Below are 22,149 nucleotides of genomic sequence, written 5' to 3' on the forward strand. Positions count from 1 at the left end.
ACTATTTGCCTCAATACTAAGACTCCTTAGGAATGACAGTTTTTAAAACTATAACTCAACTATAGTGCCTATGATGAATCTACATGAATTATATAATGATTAATTTGTTTTAGCAATTGTAAACGATCCTTTCATCAAGGGAAGGGAAAGATTTTAGGAAAAATATTTGGGCACACCTTGACTCTCAGTCTTGCTTAATCTAGATTAATGAGGTGCTTCTAGATGGATTTTGAAAGTGGGCCTAAACTAAGACTTTTGTTAGCCTTAGATCTCTGTTTAATGACCTTGCCTTACATTAACAATACAAAATAATTTAACTAAGCAATTCTTTACTAAAATTATAAATTTGCGTAAACTTTATGTAAATTTAAATGCACACATTTTGTACTGACATACGCTTTTGAAACATAAGTATAAATTGGTTTGAAAGAAAAAAAAGATTTTTTTATCTTTCCAGTTAATAATTTTATCATTTTATAATAAGGCTAATGGCTTGAATATGGGTTATAATTAGGAAAACTTGCTATATTGTGGCCTTAACTATTGGTAATCACTGTCAGGACAGTGATTAAACAATAAAGTTTGTGTCAGGACCTATTTTTTACTATAAAAACTGTTAGTTTCTGACTTTATAACTAAACCCAAGCTTCTTCCTTTAAAAAGCCTCAGTTTCTAATGGTCAGCTATTAATAAAATTATAGTGCTTCTAATTGCACCTAAGGTAAATGATGTGGTTTCCAATAGATTGAATATTAATTTTTGTAAAATTATTAGCCACAGATCTAAGTACAAGCTTGCTTCAAATTAGAGAGCATTTTCTAGCAAAGAAAATTATAAATTTAACATTTTATTTAAAATCAACCTTATATTAAAGTTCACATTAAAATCCTTTTACATACAGAAAATATTGATATAGATTTTTTCCTTATTGAGTGCTCAAAATGCTTAATCAATCACTGGTAAAATAAAGGATGTCCATATACTATGACAACTCCTTTTCTTAGGTTATTTTATTATAGTTATGCTTTCATTTTATGAAAAATATTTATAAAGATTTGGGTAACTTCTCTAAATCAAGAAATAACTACTTTGAGGTTAAAATAAATACATCGATGAAGCAAATTAAATCAAGGAAACAGAATTCAAAGAAGAAATAGCTACTTGTTTTTTGGTGGCAAATGTTTGAATAGGTGAAACTTTGATTTTAAATTAGAGTAGTTAATGACTATCAGTAGCAGCCTTTCTTCTGCAGAAAGATACATGTTGTTTCTACATTATATATGAGCCATAAAATAACTGGTCAGTTTTTACAAAATTTGAAACCATTGCGAGTCCAAATTTTGAGAATGAGTGAGAGGAATGAAGTGGTACTAGTTTTCTCTTTCATGAAGCAATAGTGTTTTTCTGGAACTCCAGGCCTATAGAAGGAAAAGAATACCAACGTCCTGACAGCATTAATTTCAGTAGTGGAGGCAGTGTCTGTTGTGTATACTGAATTAAATTCTTAAAACCATCCTAAAACTAAAACTTAGAACTCTAATTATAGACAGGCATAGCTTCTGGGGTTCTAGATATAATAGAGCTGATCCCATCCAGGTAAGAACTTGGGCAATTTACATTAACATGCTTATTCTCAATAGGGACCTAAGAGAAAATTATTGCCGAAATCCAGATGGGGCTGAGTCACCCTGGTGTTTTACCACTGATCCAAACATCCGAGTTGGCTACTGCTCCCAAATTCCAAAATGTGACGTGTCAAGTGGACAAGGTAACAGTTGACATTTTGCAGTGTGGGCATGATTAAATTCAGGGGAAATGGCTAACGGGAGTTCACGTGTTACAGCAGAAGGCCTACTTCTCATTGTACTGTTTTCGCTGAAGAGCAAATAAAGTCTCCAAATCGAAAATTGGATTTCTTTTTCATATCAATTTACTTAACACATTTATTTATTTGCATGTTTACTAGAGCCAGATGCAATTCTGGGCACTGGAGATATACTAGGAAACAGAACAAAATTCTCTGACACCATGGAACTAATTTGTACTAAGCAGAAAACAAGAAAAAAAAAAAAAGAGGTGGGGAAAGTTAATAAATACTAGGGATAAAAGTGTCCCAGTTAGAAGAGATGGGTTTTGCTACTTTACATTTTGTTTCAAAAGATCATATGATTAAGGAAACACTTAAAGAATCCCTGAAAGAAGTGAGGAAGCAGCATGTGCCACATGCGTATATTTATAAAGAGCATTTTACATAGAGAAAATCCACAGTTGAAAATGATGACAAGGGAGAGTGCTTGAAAATTTAAAGGAAAGAAATATCACATCATTGTGGCTAGTACGGAAAGATCAAGATAGTAGCAGGAGATGAGGCACAGAGCAATCAGGTTAAAATTGCATAGGCCTTGTAGGAATCCGAAGGATTTACACTTTTGTTCTGAAAGAAAAATAGCTCTGCTGTTGGGCTCTGAGAAGAGAAATTAAATTACCTATCTGCTTTACATTTTAACTGGACGACTCTGGCTGCATTATGGAAAATAGCCAGAACTTTGGACAGGAGCCGCAACAAGGGAATCACCACAACTGAGTGGTTCAGTAATTTAGGCACAAGATGAGAGTGATGGGGACCTGGGAGTTAGCAGTGGAGAGGATATGTAGCAGCGAGGTTTCGGATAAATCACCCGTGTCCTTGGAAACATAGACGCCGTTGAAGACAACTGTTTCAGGGGTCAATAGTAGAGAAAAGTCAGATTGAGATAGGTTTAAAAAAGAAATCCCTTGTCAAAGATTAATAATAATGTTGGGCTCTGGGCACTTATTGGTATACAATGAATTGAGTTATAATTTTCAAATACTAATATTTTTTCACAAATATTTAATAACGATGGTCATGGTCAGTCCTAAATCATCCTGAAAAATCCAACCCAAACTTAAAACTTCATTTCATAGATGTAATTCCTATCCATACTCATCTATTTTTTTAACTTCTTTCTCAGTGACATTTTTCATGAACAACTCTGAAAAGAGTTGTAGAGAAAGGAAGGGATGAGTCCCTTTTCAGTCAATTTCAGTGTACTTTGGCAGATTTTAAAGATAATTTGGAAAGGTAGATAAAACCAATGATTAAGGGAATTTTGGTACCAACTGGATGTTTTGTTCCTATCTTGTTCATTTAAACTGTTACTGATAATTTGTGATAATAGAGGCAAATGAGAAGAATTGTTTTATAAGCTTCTGGTGTGTATTGAGATACTTTTAGATACAGTACCTATATATTACTTATTAAAGGAACAAGTAATATAAAATGAACATTGTGGATTTTAGAAGTTAGGTAGATGTTATTATTTACCTATTAAGTGCATACAGTAATAGAGGAAGAAATTAGTTTTATGGAATTTAAAGAACTTGCCTCAGTACTCAAATTAGCACAGCTGGGATTGAATATAACTCTCTTTAGGATGCTCTTTCCACTACCCCATGCTTTCTCTCTTGTATTAATACTTTAAGAGCATATTGCACTTTTAAAAAATAATGCATTATACCTGATACATTGCAACAAAGTACAGGCTCCATGGGGCAACTTAAAAATGAAGTCCTACTTAAGAGACACAGTTAGCCAGTTCGATGTACAGCTGTGATATTTTAACACTGTTATGCTATTCCATGATATTACCAAGCTAGTTTTATGCATTGTTATATATATGACATGTGTGCATTCACATTGATACACACACACATACAGACAAAAGGATGTTGCTCATATCCTCCTTATATAATAGAAAATATAAATTATACATATAGATTGATGAGTTAGGAATTTTTTCTCAAATCTTGCAAAAATCAGTTAGCATATGTGTAAATGCTCTTTTAATTGGAATGGGGGAAAAATGGGGAAAACTGTAATTGAACAATAAAATTTTTTTAAAAAAATAACTTTAAAAATAAAAACTGAAGTTGCAAAATTTCTTTAAAATGTTGATAAAACATAATTTATTAGATTATATGAGGTACACTTAAGACAGTAACAGAACCAATTCACAGCTGTAAATATTTACATTAATATCATAAATAATGAAGACAAGTCAGTGAAATTTTCAGCTCAAAGAATTAGGGAGAGCCCTGGCTGGTATGGCTTAGTGGACTAAGCACAGGACTGGGAACCATAAGGTTGCCGGTTTGATTTCCAGTCAGGGTGCATGCGTAGGTTGTGGGGTGTATGAGAGGCAACCATTATACCTCTCTCTAAAGATAAATAAATAAAACCTTGAAAAAAAGAATTGGATGAAAAGTAAACCAAAAGCATTATAAGAAAGAAAGAAAGAAGGAAGGAAGGAAGGAAGGAAAAAAAGAAAGAAAGAAAGAAGGAAAGAGAAAGAAAGAAAGAAAGAAAAAAGAAAGAGAAGGCAGATAAAGGAAAAGGGAACTAATGAATAAGTGATGGTTCTTTGAAAAAATACAATTAATAAAATAGACACCGCCAACTAATTGTCTCAAGAAACAAATATATATAATACATTTTTATATTATAAAATATAATGATTTCAAATATGTAAATCGTTTTATATATTATATAATTATAAAATAAAATTATCAAGGGAGATAACCACGGACACAGGAAAATTAGAAAACATAAGAGATTACTTCATACAACCTAATGTAAAAAAATTTTGAAAATAAAAATAAAATGGGGAATTTACTAGGAAAATTCAAATTACTTGAATTGCTTCTGGTAGAGAAAAAAGCTTATATAGACTTAGTCCTATAGAAAAATATGATAATTTATTACTGAACTATTTCAGCAAAAATATACCATGCCTAGGTAAATTCACAGATGAGATCATTTCAGTGCTTATGTGAATTGCTCTGTAGCTTAAAAAATATAGTAAAACTTCCAAATTATTTCTATAATAGAATTACAGTATTGCTACTTAAACATGATAAAGATAGCACAAATATAGTTTCATCATCTCATTTGTGAATATTAACATACAGTTCCTAAATAAAATTTGAGTAAACAGTCCATTAAAGAAACCACCACTTAACTAATGGAGAAACATTAGAGGTACTCTTAATAGGGTTAAAAAATAAAATAAAATAAGAATGTCTGCTATCTCCTTTACTACTTAACATTGTAAATATGGTATTGTATTTTCCTTTAACATTATATCAGAGATATTGTACAATTAGATAAGGCACATCAATTGCATAAAAAGCAAAAGACCTCTCTTTATGCAAATGACATAAAGGTAATATACTTGGAAGACTGAATTTAAATAATAAAAATAATTTACAAAGGTAGCGAGATATACAATTAATATACAGATATCAATCACATTATGTATAAGCTTGATGATCTAATTAAATAGAAAACTGCACCTATACTAGCAAGAAAATTGATGGAAACTTAGGAATATACTTAGAAATGTGCAACATATATGTAATAAAAATTTTAGCCTTGGCTACTGTGGCTCAGTGGATTTAGCGACGGCCTGCAAACCAAAGGATCTCCAGTTCTGTTCCCAGTCAGAGCACATGCCTGGGTTGCAGGCCAGGTCCCCAGTGGGGGGCCTCCGAGAAGCAACCACACATTGATGTTTCTCTCTTTCTCCCTCCCTTCCCCTCTCTAAAAATAAATAAATAAAATATTTAAAAAAAATTAAATCACTCCTGAAAGCCACCAAAGTATCTTTACCATATAGAAAAACATCCCTTGTCCTTAGTAAAAGAGCCCAATATCATAAATATATAAATTATGCCTATGCTAATTTATACATTTGATATTAATAAATATATCAACAGATATTCTTTTAAAAATACCAAAGAGAGTGATTATAAAACTTTCCTGGAAGAATAGGTAACAAACACAATAAAATATTGTAAGATGGCAAAAAATATGATAAAACTCTGCATGAGCTAATATGGAGTAAATTTCAGGTGTTGTGTTAAGTTTCTTAAAAAAGCAAGATACTAAAGTATATATTTGGTATTCTTTTATTCATAAATAAAGGGCTTTGCTATTACTAAAACTAGACATAATAATACATATGTAGAATATATACAAATAATTTATATATTCATAGTATATATGTATATGTATGTTATATATAGATACATGCATACATTTTCACTATGTTAACTGATTCTTGATCAAATTATTTATTTATACATTTTATTAGGATTTTTACCTATTATTTATAATCACAGAGCAGAATTAAAACCAATGATAATATACTATGGTTTACAAAGTTTAATAGTAAAATCCACAGTTCTTATTCATGCAAAACTTACTGTTTCAAGATAGGAATTTTAAAAATATGTGATATTATTTCAAAAAACGGAATAATGGTTCTTTTGGAAGAACTTGAATTCTTTTTTATGATTTTTGAAAGTAAGAATATGAACATATACTAATGTTTAATAGAACACAAACTGCTCAACTGAAAAAAAGAATAAAAAATAAAAACATGTGGTTTGACTTGGGTGGTAGACACACAGTGCAATACAAAGGTCTTGTATCATAGAAGTATATACTTGAAACCTATATTAACCAATGCACCCCAATAAATTTAATAACAATTAATAAAAACACATGAGATATGATGAAAGATATAGGATCCAGTTTAAAGTGGCTTCCATTAGCTAATTTTGGACAATTTGTGCATCAAAATGAACAATAGGAATAGATTACATATCCCCCCAGACAGACAAACAAACAAACGAACAAGGTTTCAACTGCCCGTTGCCATAAAAGACAACCTTGTGAGGTGGGTGCTGATGCAGTAGGAAAAAGGTGTATTTGGATGCTGAACCATTTTGGAGAATGGAGGACTCCCTGTCTTGAGGTTTAGCTCAGAACCCGGCCATCCTCGTGAAGACCAGGACAAAAGGCAGTGCTCAAAGTTTCTGTTCCATTTCAAAGTACAATCCTTTGGAGCCCAAGGCAGCAGCTAAGCGATCATCCAGGTAGCTTAGCTTGTTCTCAGCTGCTGTCCAGCTTCAGGCTCCCTCCTAGAGACTGTGTGTTGAGCCAGTGTGACCATGGCCGTGTAATTGCTAGGTCACTGGCCCATGGAGAGGACAGGCCACTGCACTGTCCCAAGCAGTTATCAACAAGTGAGAGGGAGAGAGAGTTAGTTTCTTTGTTCCCCTGAGGCTATATCCATTTTGGGTGTGGCACAGGCCAGATACTTATTTTGGGTGACTCTGCCTCCCAACCATCCCTTCTTTCCCCAGGCAAGACTGACAGGCCTCTTTGGTCCTGAACCTCCCCGCCACCATTCTGACTTCTAGGGTACATGTGCCTGCCTTCTCCTAGTCCTGCCCCCAATCTGGCACCAGAAGGGCAGGGGCAAAGGCTTGTCCCTTTATCTAATTATCTTTCCAGCATTTGGCATAGTGGTGGAGAGGAGGCCCTAAACATTAATCCCTCTATAGCCCTTAGCCTGCTGGGTCCCCATCCATTCATCTTTCCAGGTTTCTGTGGGCACTTGGGCCCTGTCCCTTCATATTTCCAGGTTTCATCAGGCTCAATGTAAGAAACTCCCCCTGACCCACCAGACTGGGGGCTGCCTGGCTACCCTGCCCTGGGCTGCAGTGGCTCCAAGCTAACACTGTTGCAGCTGGGCCCAACCACTGCTCCCACTGGGGGAGGTGCCACCCTGTGGCTGGTGGAGTCCACCAGGGTTCCCACTGCCTCTGGGCTGGACAGTCTCAGGCGAGATGCTGCGATCAGCCGAGCCTTTAGGCTCCTCTCCCCACCCACAGAGGTGCACCCCCTCCTCCCTGCAGCTCAGCACAGTCTGCGCAGCGCCGGGCTTCTCAGCCCCCTGAGAAGGAGCGGGCGGAGAGTATGGGTTTGTCTACCAGTAGCAGTAACACCTAAATGGAAGGAGTAAGGGAGAAGGAAAAACTCTTTTACAAGAATGACAACTAATATATAAAGAAGTGTAGGAAATGAAAAAATAACCAATTTAATACCAGCACAGTAATGATGCAGGCAAAATTAAACAATGTATGACTAAGCCATTTTGTAACTCTTGTGTGGCAGGAGACCTTTACTCAAGGTCTCAAGGCCCCCACAAGGTTTTTTGTTGTTACATAAAGAGCTGTTTTTCCATTACACCACTTAACCAAGTAACCAAACTCACCATCAATAATGAAGAACTGACATCATGTGACATATATAAAGCTCTGAAAAGGACAAAATACTACTTATGCAATATTCCTGACTTTAACTTGATTTTATTCATTAAAAAATAAAAAGATGAAATGAAATTAAAGAGCATTTGCAAAACAGCTGGCTTGGGTGATTCATGCCAATTTCATAAAAGATAAAATCGAAACACCACAAATGTGATGGGTATATGAGTATTCATTATGTCATTTTTTGGGGCACAGTAAAATTTTTCAGAAGAAAATGTTGGGAAATATAAATGTCATTCTAAAAATTCTCACTTTAAGTGTCCTTATAAGCCACTCATTTAATTTATTTGATTTTTTTAAAATGTATAATTTATGACATAAAAATCTCATTTTAATGAAAAAGAAATTTGGCTGAAAATAAAATAATTTGTACAGATTTTAGAGTGATTTAATTTTATGTTGATTTTTTGAATTTATATTTTTGTAAAATATGTTTTTGTTCTATACACCCTAGTTTTACTAGTTTTTTTTAATATTTATGTTTAGATTGTTATCGTGGGAATGGCAAAAATTATATGGGCAATTTATCTAAAACACGATCTGGACTAACATGTTCAATGTGGGACAAGAACATGGAAGACTTACATCGGTATGTAAATTTCTTTCAATATACAGTATGTAATAATAATAGGAAATAGTTATACTCAGGTATGTGCATTGCTATTGCTTTTCATTACTTACATATGATCGTAAGCTAACAAAAACATTAGATTGATATTCTTGTAACAAACTTTTAAATAAAAAATTTAAGCCAGCGTATATTCATTGAGCATTTGCTATATGTTCTGCCCTGTGATAGGTGCCATGGGGAACACTAGAAAAAGTGAGCATGCATTTTGGCCCTATTTTTAAGGAGGATTGAGAAAATAGTTATATAACTTGATAAGACAGTGTATAATTAAGTGTCAAATCTCATGTTTCAGGGAGTGCATTTTGTTATGATGTTCTCATAATTAATTAATTATTGTTCTTATTCATAAAATGCAATACATTATCATTTTCATGTAAATACACACCTTAATATTCAACTAAATAATCAAAACTTAGAAAGACAGGCTTCCTTGTATAATCTTATTTTGACATAAAATTTTTCTATAAGTCAAGGAAAATATATGTAATTGGAAAAAAATCTATATATTTTACAGAAGTAGATATTTTGTCATTGGACATATTCACAGAAAAATAAGTTCTTAACCTTAGCAATAGTGCTATTGTGTTTAAAATTACAAAATAAGTATAAGACATAGTTGTGACATAAAATCAATTTTTAATAAATATCCCAAATATATGTACTAGTAAAGATAAAAGTTTAGTGTCATTTGATCAAGTACCTAGTTGTTTTATATGAGTTGTTATTGCATTTGACCATTATAATCCTATTTGAGAGATATGTCTATATGTAGGAAAAAGAATTTAAGGACTTAGAGAAACTGAGTCATTTTGCCTCAATCCCACTTTAAATTTACAGCCTTTATTCTCTTCCAAAATGTACTCACTAGTGGATGATGTTATTTCAATTAATTTACTCCACAAATAGTGATAATTTTAAAGTAGTGCTCTCTAATGTAAATATACAATTCACATATGTAAGCTACTCCTGCACTTTTACATTTTCCAATAGCTACATTTAATGAAGTAAAAATAAACAGGCAAGTTTGTTTTTATTAATGTATTTATATTTAGAGTTTTTTCATTTTAATATGTATTCAATATAAAATTATTAATGAGATCTTTTACATTCTTATGTTAAAGTTTCAAAATCTGGTGTATATGTACAATTATAGCACTATTCAACTTAGACTAGTTACATATCAATTTCTCAGTAGCCACATGTAGCCAGTAGCTACTCTATGGGACACGGTAGCTGTAGGACTACAAGAATAAGCAGAATTCTGTCCTCATAGAACTCGTATTCTAGTAGGTAATGCCAAAAAACAGCAAATGCCAATACCACATTATAAAAATCATGAAAATAGCATATTGTATGCTGTGGGAATGGAAAAAAGAGACATCTAAACCTCTGATGGTCAGGAAGACTTCCTGGAGGAAGGGACACCAGCTGGGACATATGTGATAAATAGGAATTGGTAAAAGGAAATATAAGAGGAAGAGCACATCAGACAGATGAATAGCCAGTGCAAGAGACTAAAGATTTAAGTGTTTGAAAATCAGAAATAACTTTGGCAGGGTTGAAACAGTGTAATTCGGCCACTGTCCACGGACAAAGAATTCTCCAGCAAGGGCATAAAAAGTCCCGTAAATAGTGTTAAGAAATTTGGATTTTATCCTAAGCATTCAAAGGATTCATTAAAGAATTTAAGCAAGAATTAGATGTTTAAAATTAAATGCTGATTTCAGCATTGCTATTTTTAAAATCATTTTTAGAAATACAATGTGGTAGATCTGGTTCTTATGGACAGACTGGCGACAGCCAACTGGACCAGCTCTGCATTCAGTGATGTCTCATCAGGAGGTTGACATTATTGCGGTGGAAGTATTTACACCACAGAAAGCAGGGACAGCATATAAAGATGCCCCTCAGGTACAGCTCAGAGTGCCAGTTTTTAAACATTTAGCAACATACCACTGGAAATATGTAACATATTCATTTAGGTATTCATTCACAGTGGTTATAACTATTCATTCATTGTGTTTAGGTTTACTTTTGGTAACAGTTAAAAATCATTTGGAAATAATTTGTAAAAAATTGATGTATAATTAAGTTGTGTGGTATCATTTAGGTTATATATATAAATTACAGAATTGGATACATAGTAAGTATTATATGTGCTTGCTGTTGTTTTTGCTCCAGAAAATAAACCTGAGTTTCAAAAGATGATGTAAGTTTCCATGTACCAGCTCTTCTCGATTTTTTAAATAACATATGAATTACATTCAAACATGGTAATGATTAATAATCCAAGACAAATCCAGTTTGATGTATAGTTTTTATGACTTGGTTATGGTGGCCATGTGGAATTTTACTTAATTATTGTTATTCAAGTAAATACAAATTGATGTTATGTGAGCAGGTGTGATCTTATAAAATAATATACAGTATTTTTGCTTTTCCTTTGTAATAAATGTAGTAAAGATGTAAAATATGAAAGGCCAAAGTGTTACTCAGTTATCTGTCAAAAAGCCATGTTTTATAACTCTATGACCAGTGATGTTTTAGAATTTAACTATTTCATTAGCACATTATTATTAATTTTTCAATGTTTCTTTTGTACTTTGGTGTAGTGACTTTGTTAGTGATGCTTCATTTGTTCCTTGATCTTCTTTGTCATCTGCTCATTTTCTGGCAGTTTCTCCCTTTCTACGCACAGGTGTGCTGTTACCTTGCCGTTGCAATTATTAAATAAGAGTCACAAAAACTTTCATCTTTTTATCTATGCTAATGATGCAGCCCTATTCCTTATTCCTGAGTTAGAGAACATGCCTCCAAACTGTAAGAACAACAACAAAACAAATCTCAAACAAAATAACCAAATTCATACCAGTCAAAGCTTGTGCTGTAGCTGTAACGAAAACTTCATACTAGGATTATATATTCTTGGTGACATTTTGTTTTTCTTGGACAAAATGAGATGAGCATCTTGTGATGTGCAGAGTTTGTTTATGCAGGCATATCTTCTGGGAACCAGACGCTAGCAAGCTGAATAAGAACTACTGCCGGAATCCTGATGATGATGCCCATGGTCCCTGGTGCTACACGGGCAACCCTCTCATTCCTTGGGATTATTGTCCTATTTCTCGTTGTGAGTACACTTAACGATCTTTGTCAGGTGAAATATTTTAAGTACACTGCATCTTCTCCAAACTGGTACCTTGATGAGAGGTGAGAATAATATAGGACGACTACATCTGATCCCCAAATGAGGACGTGCTCCAGACAGCAACACACACACTTACAGTCATGATTACACATCCATGCACACACTCACACAACTGTATTCATTTTTCATCTAGACAAGGAGTCATTCTGCTGACCTTTTAAAGAAGATTTTCCTTTCTCAGAAGATTCTCATTTATAATTCAGAAGTAATAATTCGCTATGGTTTTAATAGAACTGCCCTAAAAAGGCCTCCGCGTCCCCATCACCAATGCTTCCTGTTCAGCCTCTGAATGTAGCAGAGCTCTTTGCAAAGGCTCCAGCCCACTACCCATCTGATGAACAGACCAGAGATAATGGTGCTTCTTTCTTCTTCCCAGTTCTTTAGCCCAAAACTAAGGAGCCAGGAGCATTCTATCCACTTCTCTGAGCCAAGGACAATTGTGTTCAGAGCATTAGTATATAAAGAATGTATGTAAAAAATATATGTCTGATGTACTCCATATGAAAGATCCTCTATATATCAATGAAAAAGATGAGATAAGTTGGCAGAAAAATAAAGAAAATGAATCTTCAAGAATAAATACAATTAATAAACAAATGAAAAGTCATTAAAACTTAATCATAAGAAAAATGAAATGATGACAGCATAAAAAATAATTTCTACCTATCAGGTTGGCAAATAAGAAAATAATTATTAATGCCCAATATTCAAGAGGGCCTGGGTTTTCAACCTCAATATTAACAACACTTTGTGCTGGATAAATCTTGTGGGAGGCTGTTTACACAAGCTCACTTGCTCATTACAAGATGTTTAGTGGTGTCCCCAGCCTCAATCCACTAGATACCAATAACACTGCCAATCCCTGCAGTCATGACAATCAAAACTGTTCCCAGACATTGCCCATTGTTTCCTTGGAGGGAGGTGGGATACCCCCATTGAGAAATACGGATGTAGAGTAAGATATTTTGAGATAGAAATATGTCTTCAACTGGTTATTGAGTGAAAAAACCTTATTATAGAACTGTATAGTAGCAAGAGGCTACTGTACTACACTACCTATCACAGAGTTCTATGTTATAGCAAACATCTTTAAATACTGTTAAACTGTCTTCTTGTTTAAAAACCATATGATTTTATAAGTTTAGTAAGAGTCTGTTTTAAGAATGTATTTCTTGTGAGGCAAGCCAGTGACGAGGACCTTGAAAATAACAGCAAAAGCACCTGCTTTAAAGACATTAGATTGAAAAAATGATATTTGCTTTAAAACATGAAATATAAACACAAGTTTATATTTTCCTTAATGTCCAACTAAAAAGATAATTTTTCACCTTAAGGACATTTGTCAGGTTTCATGAAATGTTAGCATAAAATGTCTAACCTTAAATATAATGTTAATCAAGTATATCTGTAATTAAGACTTGGAACTTCCCAATTTATTTTTAATAAATTCTTCATAATAATAATAAAAAATCTTATATTTTTGCAAAGAAATACTATTTATATTGTTACATTTTATTTCTTCAGCTATAATCATTGCCTTTCAAATTAATTAGTGCTTCCCTAGTGTTCTATTTTTCCCATATCAGAGTTTGCATAGTTCTGAAAATGTTCTTCTACAGATGTCTTCCCAAGTTTTAACACTAAAACAACCAAGCAAACAAACCTTCTTCTCTGGTACATGATGTTTTAAAAATGGTTAAGGAATTATATTTTCTAAATGTTAGTTTTACCTCACGAAACTTTTTGATAAGTTTCTGTGATTAAGAATAATAAAGGCTAGTAGAATATCCAATGATCTAGGAAGAAGAAAAAAATGGTCAATGATCTGGCTTTTAAAACAGGTATGGATGCTTTCCATACAGGATTCCAGGTTTGTAAACATCACATTAACTTAATTTTTAGGACATAGAATGCCCTTGTAGAAACTCCGGGAACTGTGCTTTGTATTATAAATCTAATTGACATAGGACTCTAATAACTTAAAGATTTTAAAACATGTTTTCAGCTCACAGTTTTAAACTAAAAGTTGTAATATGCTATTGAAAGATTCAAGTGTTGCTAGTATTTGATTAAATGCTATTGCAGATATCTCATTTTTATTTCAATGTCTTCTGCACATTAATTTTTTAAAAATATTTTTACACTGTCATTATTCTAACTAATATTTATAGCTAGGATTTATTTATATTTTACCACTGGTGAAAGGCTAATAAAATGTATCTTTAGAACGTATGAGGTCTTGTTTATTTAACTACAGAGATTATATAAATCATTTTCACAGTATATATTTGTAATATTACAAAACAGGTAGAGGTTTTTATTACTTTAAAAATATTTACAAAATAATATTTATATATTTTAAGAATATCAAATATGCAAAAATAAAACTATAAAAATGTTAATACATTTGTCTATACACATATGCATTCAATATGGCTTTAAAAAATCTTAGTTTTCACCAACTGAGAGTGTAGTGGTTAAGAGCATCAACTCTGATGTCTTGGATAAGAATTCCAGCTCTACCACTACAAGTGCTTTGGTTGTTATTTCCACCCTAATTTTTTTGTTTATTTATTCATTTATTAACAATTTAAAATTGAGCTACTGTTGTGTGCAAAACTCTATATAACATGCTAAGTACACAACAATATAAACAATGTTCCTTATCTTTAAATAGTTTTCAGTGTGGAAAAGACATTTCTGTAAAAAAATTGCAAATATAATCATGTAATAAATACATGTTAATATTAAAATATGAGGATATGGACATAGATGTCTGCATAGAGAAATATGTGATGTTCATAAAGTTTTGAACCTGAGTCAAAAATTTAAGAATTATTAAAAGATTTGTTTTGGGTAACAGTTTATATTTGATCCGGAGGCCATACAAACGCACACATGCACACATTTCCTACTCTTCCATAGATACAACTTTTATCATTCATGTTTCTGTTCTTCAAATATAAGTTGAATCAATACAGTCAGATTTTTATTGCATTTTTTTTTTAGATTTGTATACTGTGGTAGAGATAGTGGGGAAGAAGTAAAAGAGGGAAATTGAGAATAGTACTTGGTGGTAAAATGGAAGAGACCTAGGGAGCAGTTTCTCAAGGTTTTGCTTAAAATGTGCAACAGAAGAACCTGGAATGCTTTTTAAAAAATTCATAATCTAGCTTTCAACCCAGAATCTCCAGAAGCCTGATCTTAAGTGGTATTTCAGCTTATTCTAAAGTGTGAGAAATATTGGTATAGAGGAAACGATATGTGTATATATTCTCAATTATTAATTGAGAATATTAGTATCAATAATAAAATATTAACAATTACCTATGATTAATCATTAAAGTCCATAACTTACTATTTCTACAAATTTTGAAAATTTAAATATTTTAGTAAGGTCCAATAATGAACTAAATACTATATTGACCTATTACCTTAATGCTTAGAAATAGAAAATTTGATATGTAATTTTAGTCTTTCTGAATAAGGCAACATAAGAAATAAATATCTAGTTTTTTATTTTATAATTTTTAAGTAATTAACTTGAGTGGAAAAACCAATATCCTTGATATTTTAATGACCCACAGTCAGCCTCAATCCTTATTTGTATTACAAGCTAAAACCTTGACCTCAGCCAACTCTAAGACAAAACCCTCCCTGAAGATAACTAAAGGGAAAGAGAAATGATGAAATTTATGTTTGCCTTTATCCTTATTCATTTAAAATACCTAGATCTGGTAAGTGAACTTAAGTAAAAACTCTTCAGCATGTATTAATTCTCTGGAGATTCTTGATAAATAACAATCAAGTTTACATTTATTACAAAGAAATCCATATGCCATTATTCTTTTGTTGACAGTTTATTTGAGCTTAGGGATATCCAGAGATTAACAACCAGCTGGGTCCAAACAGTGCCTGACTAAACTCAATGCCATCAATTCTGAACAGTCAAACATTAAACTCCACAGACATTAAATGTCTTGTGCCTCATTCATTACTGCATAAGTATTCTCAAGTCCTGGCATCTTCCAAGTCTTTTTCTTTGTAGCAATTAAGACCCAGTAGGGAGGTTATGAAAAAGGACTAAGGTATGAGGTTTTAGTTAGAATTAATTTGCAGTTTCTTATGTTCTCTTCCTTCCATATTTTTTATTACCATCTGGAAAAATGAGTCTTTGAAATATTCTAAAAAAGCCAAATTATATTCTGTTATCCCTTTTTGTCCATCGATGATATTGTTTTCTCTCATCTAGAATTATTTTTAATTTAAAAATTTTTTAAAGTACATAAAGGTTTTATGTATTTCTTTCTGAAGAATGGGGAAGGGAGGGAATAAGAGTAGGAGAGAAACTTTAATGTGTGGTTGCCTCTCATGTGCTCCCAACTGGGGACCTGGTCCTCAACCCAGGCATGTGCCCTGACTGGGAATTGAACCAGAGACCCTTTCGTTCACAGGCCATTGCTCAATACACTGAGTCACAGCAGCCAGGCCTATCTTCTAGAATTCTTAAAATTTTTTGAAGTATGTGAAGTTTCAGTTATCCTTAACCATATTTTTAAAAAAGTAATTTTCAGAATAAATATAAATAGGCCAAATTATAGTAAAAACATAGTTTAGCCATTTGAATGGTCCAAGCAAGCAATGATAAGCATTAGTGCTATTCAATGAGAGTTTCCTTTTGTACAATGTTTAGAATGAGGCAGCTTCTTGATGCTGGTAGAGAGCCTCCACCATTATAAGATAGGCTTTCCTCACATCACACAATACCAGTAGGCACATACCTTCAATATTGTCTAGTAAAATGACATATAATTACTCAAAAGAGAGCAACTGCATTTTATCTTTGAATACAATGTCAAGAATTTTAGTAAAGTTATTTTTCGGACAATGCCAAGTGTACCAACATTCATATTCATAAGGGTGCCAGAGGGAGAAGAGAAAGAGCAATAAATTAAGAAATTTATTTGAAAAAATAATGAAAAAAATACCTTCTCTAATTTGGTGAAAGAAATAGACATGCAAGTCCAGGAAGCACAGAGGGTCCCAAACAAGATGGACATAAACAGGTTCACACCAAGATGCATCATAATTAAAATGTCAAAAGTTAAAGAGAGAACCTTAAAACCAGCAAGAGAAAAACAGTTAGTTACCTACAGAGGAGTTCCCATAAGACAGTCAGCTGATTTGTCAAAAGAAACTTTTCAGGTTAGAAGGAATTGACAAGGCATATTCAAAGTCAGGAAAAGCAGGGACCTACAGCCAAGATGTCCTACCCAGCAAAGCTATCATTTAGAATTAAAGGGCAGGTAAACATCTTCATAGACAAGATAAAAAAATTAAAGGAGTTCATCACCACCAAACCATCATTATATGAAATGTTAAAGGGACTTATTTAAGAAAAAGAAAATGAAAACTATGACCAATAAAATGGCAATAAATACATATCTATCAACAATTGTATCTAAAAAAACAAACTAAACAAACAAAAAGAACAGGGACAGAATCATGAATACAGAGAGGGTTTTGATGGTTACCAGATGGGAGAGGGGTATGAGGGAATGGGTAAAGAGGTGAGGGGAATAAGAAGTACAAATTGGCAGTTACAGAATAGTCACGGGGATGTAAAATACAGTATAGCAAACAGGGTAGCCAAAGAACTTACATACATGACCCATGGACATGAACAATGGTGTGGGGATTGCCTGAGGGAGTAGGGGGTGCTGGATAGAGGGAGGCAAAGGGAGGAAATTGGGATAGCTGTAATAGCATAATCAATAAAATATAGCTAAAAAATAATTTTAGTAGTTTACCCAATTCATGGATATTTAAATTTCAATATATAGCATTGGTTCTATATAACAGAAATATGTATGTATGAATCATTTATATATGTATATACTTACTTTTACAGGTGAAGGTGATACCACACCTACAATAGTCAATTTAGACCGTAAGTAATATTTGGTATATTTGAGTCTCTTTGTGTCAGAAGTGATGTCATTATTTTATTCATAGCAAAATATCTTTCCACTATATTGACTTCCATCATAAAAAATAAGTTAATCTATTTATCTTCACTTAATTTTTTTTGATGTGCATATGTAATGGAATTACTAAGGTAACTGCATAGCAAGTATCAAATTTTAATTCTCTATCAGGAAACTTAAGATATTATATTCAACTTTAAACAAACTTTTAATTGTGGGCAAAATGTACGTATCAACCTTTACTCTCCTTTTAAATTAAATAAAGATGCAAAACTCAGAATGGATGCAACCAGAAGGCTAAAAACTTGTGCAGTGTCTCTATCCCAGCCTATCTTTAAAGCTCTTTGCCTGCTCTACTAGGCAAAAGGTGACACAGCCTGAAAGGCTCAGTTAATGCTTATTTAAGATCTGTTGAGAGCTGCTTGTTTTTAATTTTCACATATTTCTTGAGCTAAAGGCAGCCACTCACGTTTTGATTTATGTCATTCAGATATAACGATTACAATAATAATTAGAATAATAATAATAATAAACAGAATGTTGGTAACCTGTTTTAAAATGGCTCTGCATTCTCACTGTACAATTTCAGTAATAAACACAATATAATTTTTGTTTAATTTTTTTGTTTCACTCAGGCTATTGATTTCCATTGATATTTAGAAATAACCACTATAGTGGGGAAGGACTGAGGGTGGGAGGTGGGGGCAGAGGAAAGTCGTGGTGGGAAAATGCAGACAAATGTATTTGAACAATTAAAAAAAAAAGAAATAACCACTATAAATGACATTGATTCATTTATGTTGAGGTTCATGAGGGAAATACAATTGCTGAAGGACCCGAAGAACTTGAACTTAGTGCTGGGTGAGGAAAGGCACTGTCACCATCATGACAATGCTGTTGACCTTGAGTTGATGAGGCTTTCCGTGTTACTCCTGTAACTAAGATGAGGATAACAAACATTTTGGACCTGATCTGGCACTTTACTCATAATATTTTTCCCCAAAATGTTGTTCTGACCCAATTACAGTAGTTACATTTCTCTGGTTACCATGGCATTTAAGAAAGCTAAGAGACAGGGTATTTAAAAATGTTTTGTCAAAATGTTATGTTTGGTCCTCTTTTTAGATCCTGTAATATCTTGTGCCAAAACAAAACAGTTGCGAGTTGTAAATGGAATTCCAACACGAACAAATGTAGGATGGATGGTTAGTTTGAAATACAGGTAATTATTAATAGACAAAAATCATATGTGTTTGGCTTATTTGCAAAAGGTGTATTCTCAGCAGTATGGCCATATGTAGTCATGCAGGTTGTGCCCTCCACATAGGCATCCATGAAGGGGGCCCCAACAGGGGACTGATGACATTCTGTGTGCCACCCAACCCTAGGTTTTGCAATTTGTGCTCCCAGAGATAGTGCCTTTTTCCATGTTCACAGAGGTCCCATATGTGTTGTTATCCCTAATTACAAGTGACACTTCAGTTCTGATTAAGCAAAAGACAACTATACAGAAACTTACTTACATCTTGATATCTCCAAACTAGTTAGAATGCATATATTATTAATTTCCCAATCTAAGATATTTTGACTTTATTTTTAACATGTCTATGTATAATCATATCAGATTTTATATTTGTTTAATGTTTTTATTTTTTATCATCATACCAGTGAGAATGGCAATAATTTTAAATTCTAGAATATTTTACCATTAAGAATAATATTAACAAACAATGATGGCAGAATAGTCCTGCTATTATAATATTTAGTGTAGATAAAAAATTCTTGACCTATCTATTTCTCAGTGCTCATAAGAATGAATGGCATGTTCTAGGTAGAATCACTTTACAAAGTATACTGTTAAAGCAAAATTAGCCTTAGTAATTCTGTTGTAAGAGTTTAATATTGAAAATGAGAGCTACCTTAAAATCTGACCTTAAAACTTTCTACATACTACATATATTATGCCATATGGTAATTAGAACGGTAAAATATTTTTTGACAGTATCTGTCTCTACTGGAACCTCATCATGCAATATACCCAAAAATACACATGAATTCTAACCATATTTTCTCTTGTTTTCAAGACACCTTATGTTTCCCTTTCAAGCTTTGCGCTGTTCTTCCCACTGCATGTTGTAGCTTTCTTCCTTCATATGTAGGTTTAGAGAATCCTCCTTATTTTTCAAATATCAACTCAAATGTCTCCTTCTATGGGAAATTCTCTGTTTCTTTAACTCTAGCTTCTTAGAGTAGAGGAAGAAAGCATTTCTTTTACTATAATTAAATTACAGTGATATTAAAGTAGAATAGACACAACCTGAAACTGAAGTTCTTTTATGAATAAGACAGTTCTTAGGAAGCACAATCTTTTGACATATACCATAAAGAATGTGGCCTAAAGTTCTCTTTTAGTATGTCTTTCTTTTGAGGAGTACATGATTAAATTTTTATAAGTATGTATGTTGATAATTGTAGTATGGGTCCTAGGTATACAGTACTTAAATAGAATTGTGGCTCACCAGAATATTATAGCTAATTGTGCAATATGAAGATTTAATGAAGGCTGTAAAACTTTGGAGCAGTGTTACATTCTATTTATCATAAAAAATGTTTCAAGAATCCATCTCTAAAGTAGTGATTCTTTGTAAATTTCATAACTCCAGAAAAACAAGTATGTACATCTGAATTTATTATGACCAATAGACTACAAGGGTTCTCCTTTGGAAGTTTTCATGGAGAAGCAGGTGAAACTGTTTTTCATTAGATCAGTGTACTATAAACTTTTAGGAAAAAAACATTTTTCTTTTAAATCCAAGTTCTTAGTAACAACAGCTGTTTAGTTATTATTCCAAAACACATACTGAGAAGAATAGAAATTAAAGCTTGATATATACTCTTATCCTCCTGTGTGGTACAGGCCATAAATAACCATGGTTTTAGTCTGGGAATCTTCTTCTATTACTCTCTCAAGCACTGAACATCTGTACACTTTGGAAATGTAAATTGTGAAAAGGACTTTTCTGTTTTCTGCCAAAAATAATGGATTTACAGATTTTGGATATCATCAAATAAATGTACTAGTATCTAGTATTCTTCACAAATATCTTATAATTTACCAGAGGATATGCATTGGAAAATTACCTAATTTTATAAATAAAATAATATATTGCCGGTCTTAAGCTGAACAAAGAAATGTACTCAGTTATATTTTAGTTAATACACCAGAACTAAATAAGGGCAATGAAAGAAGAAAACTGTACAAATTTTATATATTGCTACTACTACATAAATTTAAATAAACACTCAAATATACATTTTCATAATGAAACACTGAATAGGTCTACATTGTTTTTGTTGTTCATATTTTCGTTCATTCTAATTATCTTCTATTTGTAGCACATAGATTCTCTCACAACGAATGGATCTTGGTATGTAGTGAAGGGTTCTTTATATAAAGACAAAGTTGATTTCATAAAATTGTAATAACATTATTAAAAAAGTGCTAATACTGCAATCACAAAATATCTTTTTGAAAAAGGATTACTCATTTTATTCTAGTTGGGTTAATTTCTACATTTTTCTCTCAAATGCATTTATTTATTTGTTTTTAACAAATGTAGCTATAGGTTTTACACTAATTGGCAGCCAACCTTCCTGCACAGATGTTACTTGTTTCTCTTTCCTCTTTCTCATAGAAATAAACATATCTGTGGAGGATCATTGATAAAGGAAAGTTGGATTCTTACTGCAAGACAGTGCTTCCCTTCTCGGTAAAATATTTCTGAAACCAATTACTTGTTTCAAGCATTTAAAAATATGTATGGATTCCATTTAGCTTTTAAGCTTAATATGTGTATTTATTTAACAGATTGACCAGCATGGCGTGAACAAACTAATTTTTCCTTGATTCAGCTAACAAAACTTTGACTTAATTGATATTTGTTAACTGGGTACTACTTCTATTCCCCAAGGGGGAAAATTTGCGGGAATTATGTAAATAGTTTTACTCCAACCTCTTGCATTCTAGATAGAAGTTATATTTCTAGATAGAAGTTATTTTTTTTGGAATTATCAAAAACTTTCTCTCAAATGTCACTTATACTTTTCTTATGTAGATACAGCCT

General features: G+C 32.6%; 1 protein-coding gene across 1 annotated transcript in view; it reads left to right on the plus strand.

The window, feature by feature from the left end:
- The window catches only part of HGF (hepatocyte growth factor), a 71,170-nt gene that overhangs the window by 44,533 nt on the left and 4,488 nt on the right, over window positions 1-22,149 (plus strand). Inside the window, exons 9-14 of the mRNA XM_054564460.1 lie at window positions 1,641-1,768; window positions 8,686-8,788; window positions 11,827-11,960; window positions 17,950-17,988; window positions 19,151-19,247; window positions 21,721-21,795. Of these exons, the coding sequence (XP_054420435.1) occupies window positions 1,641-1,768; window positions 8,686-8,788; window positions 11,827-11,960; window positions 17,950-17,988; window positions 19,151-19,247; window positions 21,721-21,795 (576 nt within the window). The remainder of the gene's footprint in view (window positions 1-1,640; window positions 1,769-8,685; window positions 8,789-11,826; window positions 11,961-17,949; window positions 17,989-19,150; window positions 19,248-21,720; window positions 21,796-22,149) is intronic.

The sequence above is a fragment of the Pteronotus mesoamericanus genome, unplaced genomic scaffold, assembly GCF_021234165.1.
Source record: "Pteronotus mesoamericanus isolate MK-2021 breed Mesoamerican mustached bat unplaced genomic scaffold, CSHL_Meso_final scaffold_85, whole genome shotgun sequence".
Lineage (NCBI taxonomy): Eukaryota > Metazoa > Chordata > Mammalia > Chiroptera > Mormoopidae > Pteronotus > Pteronotus mesoamericanus.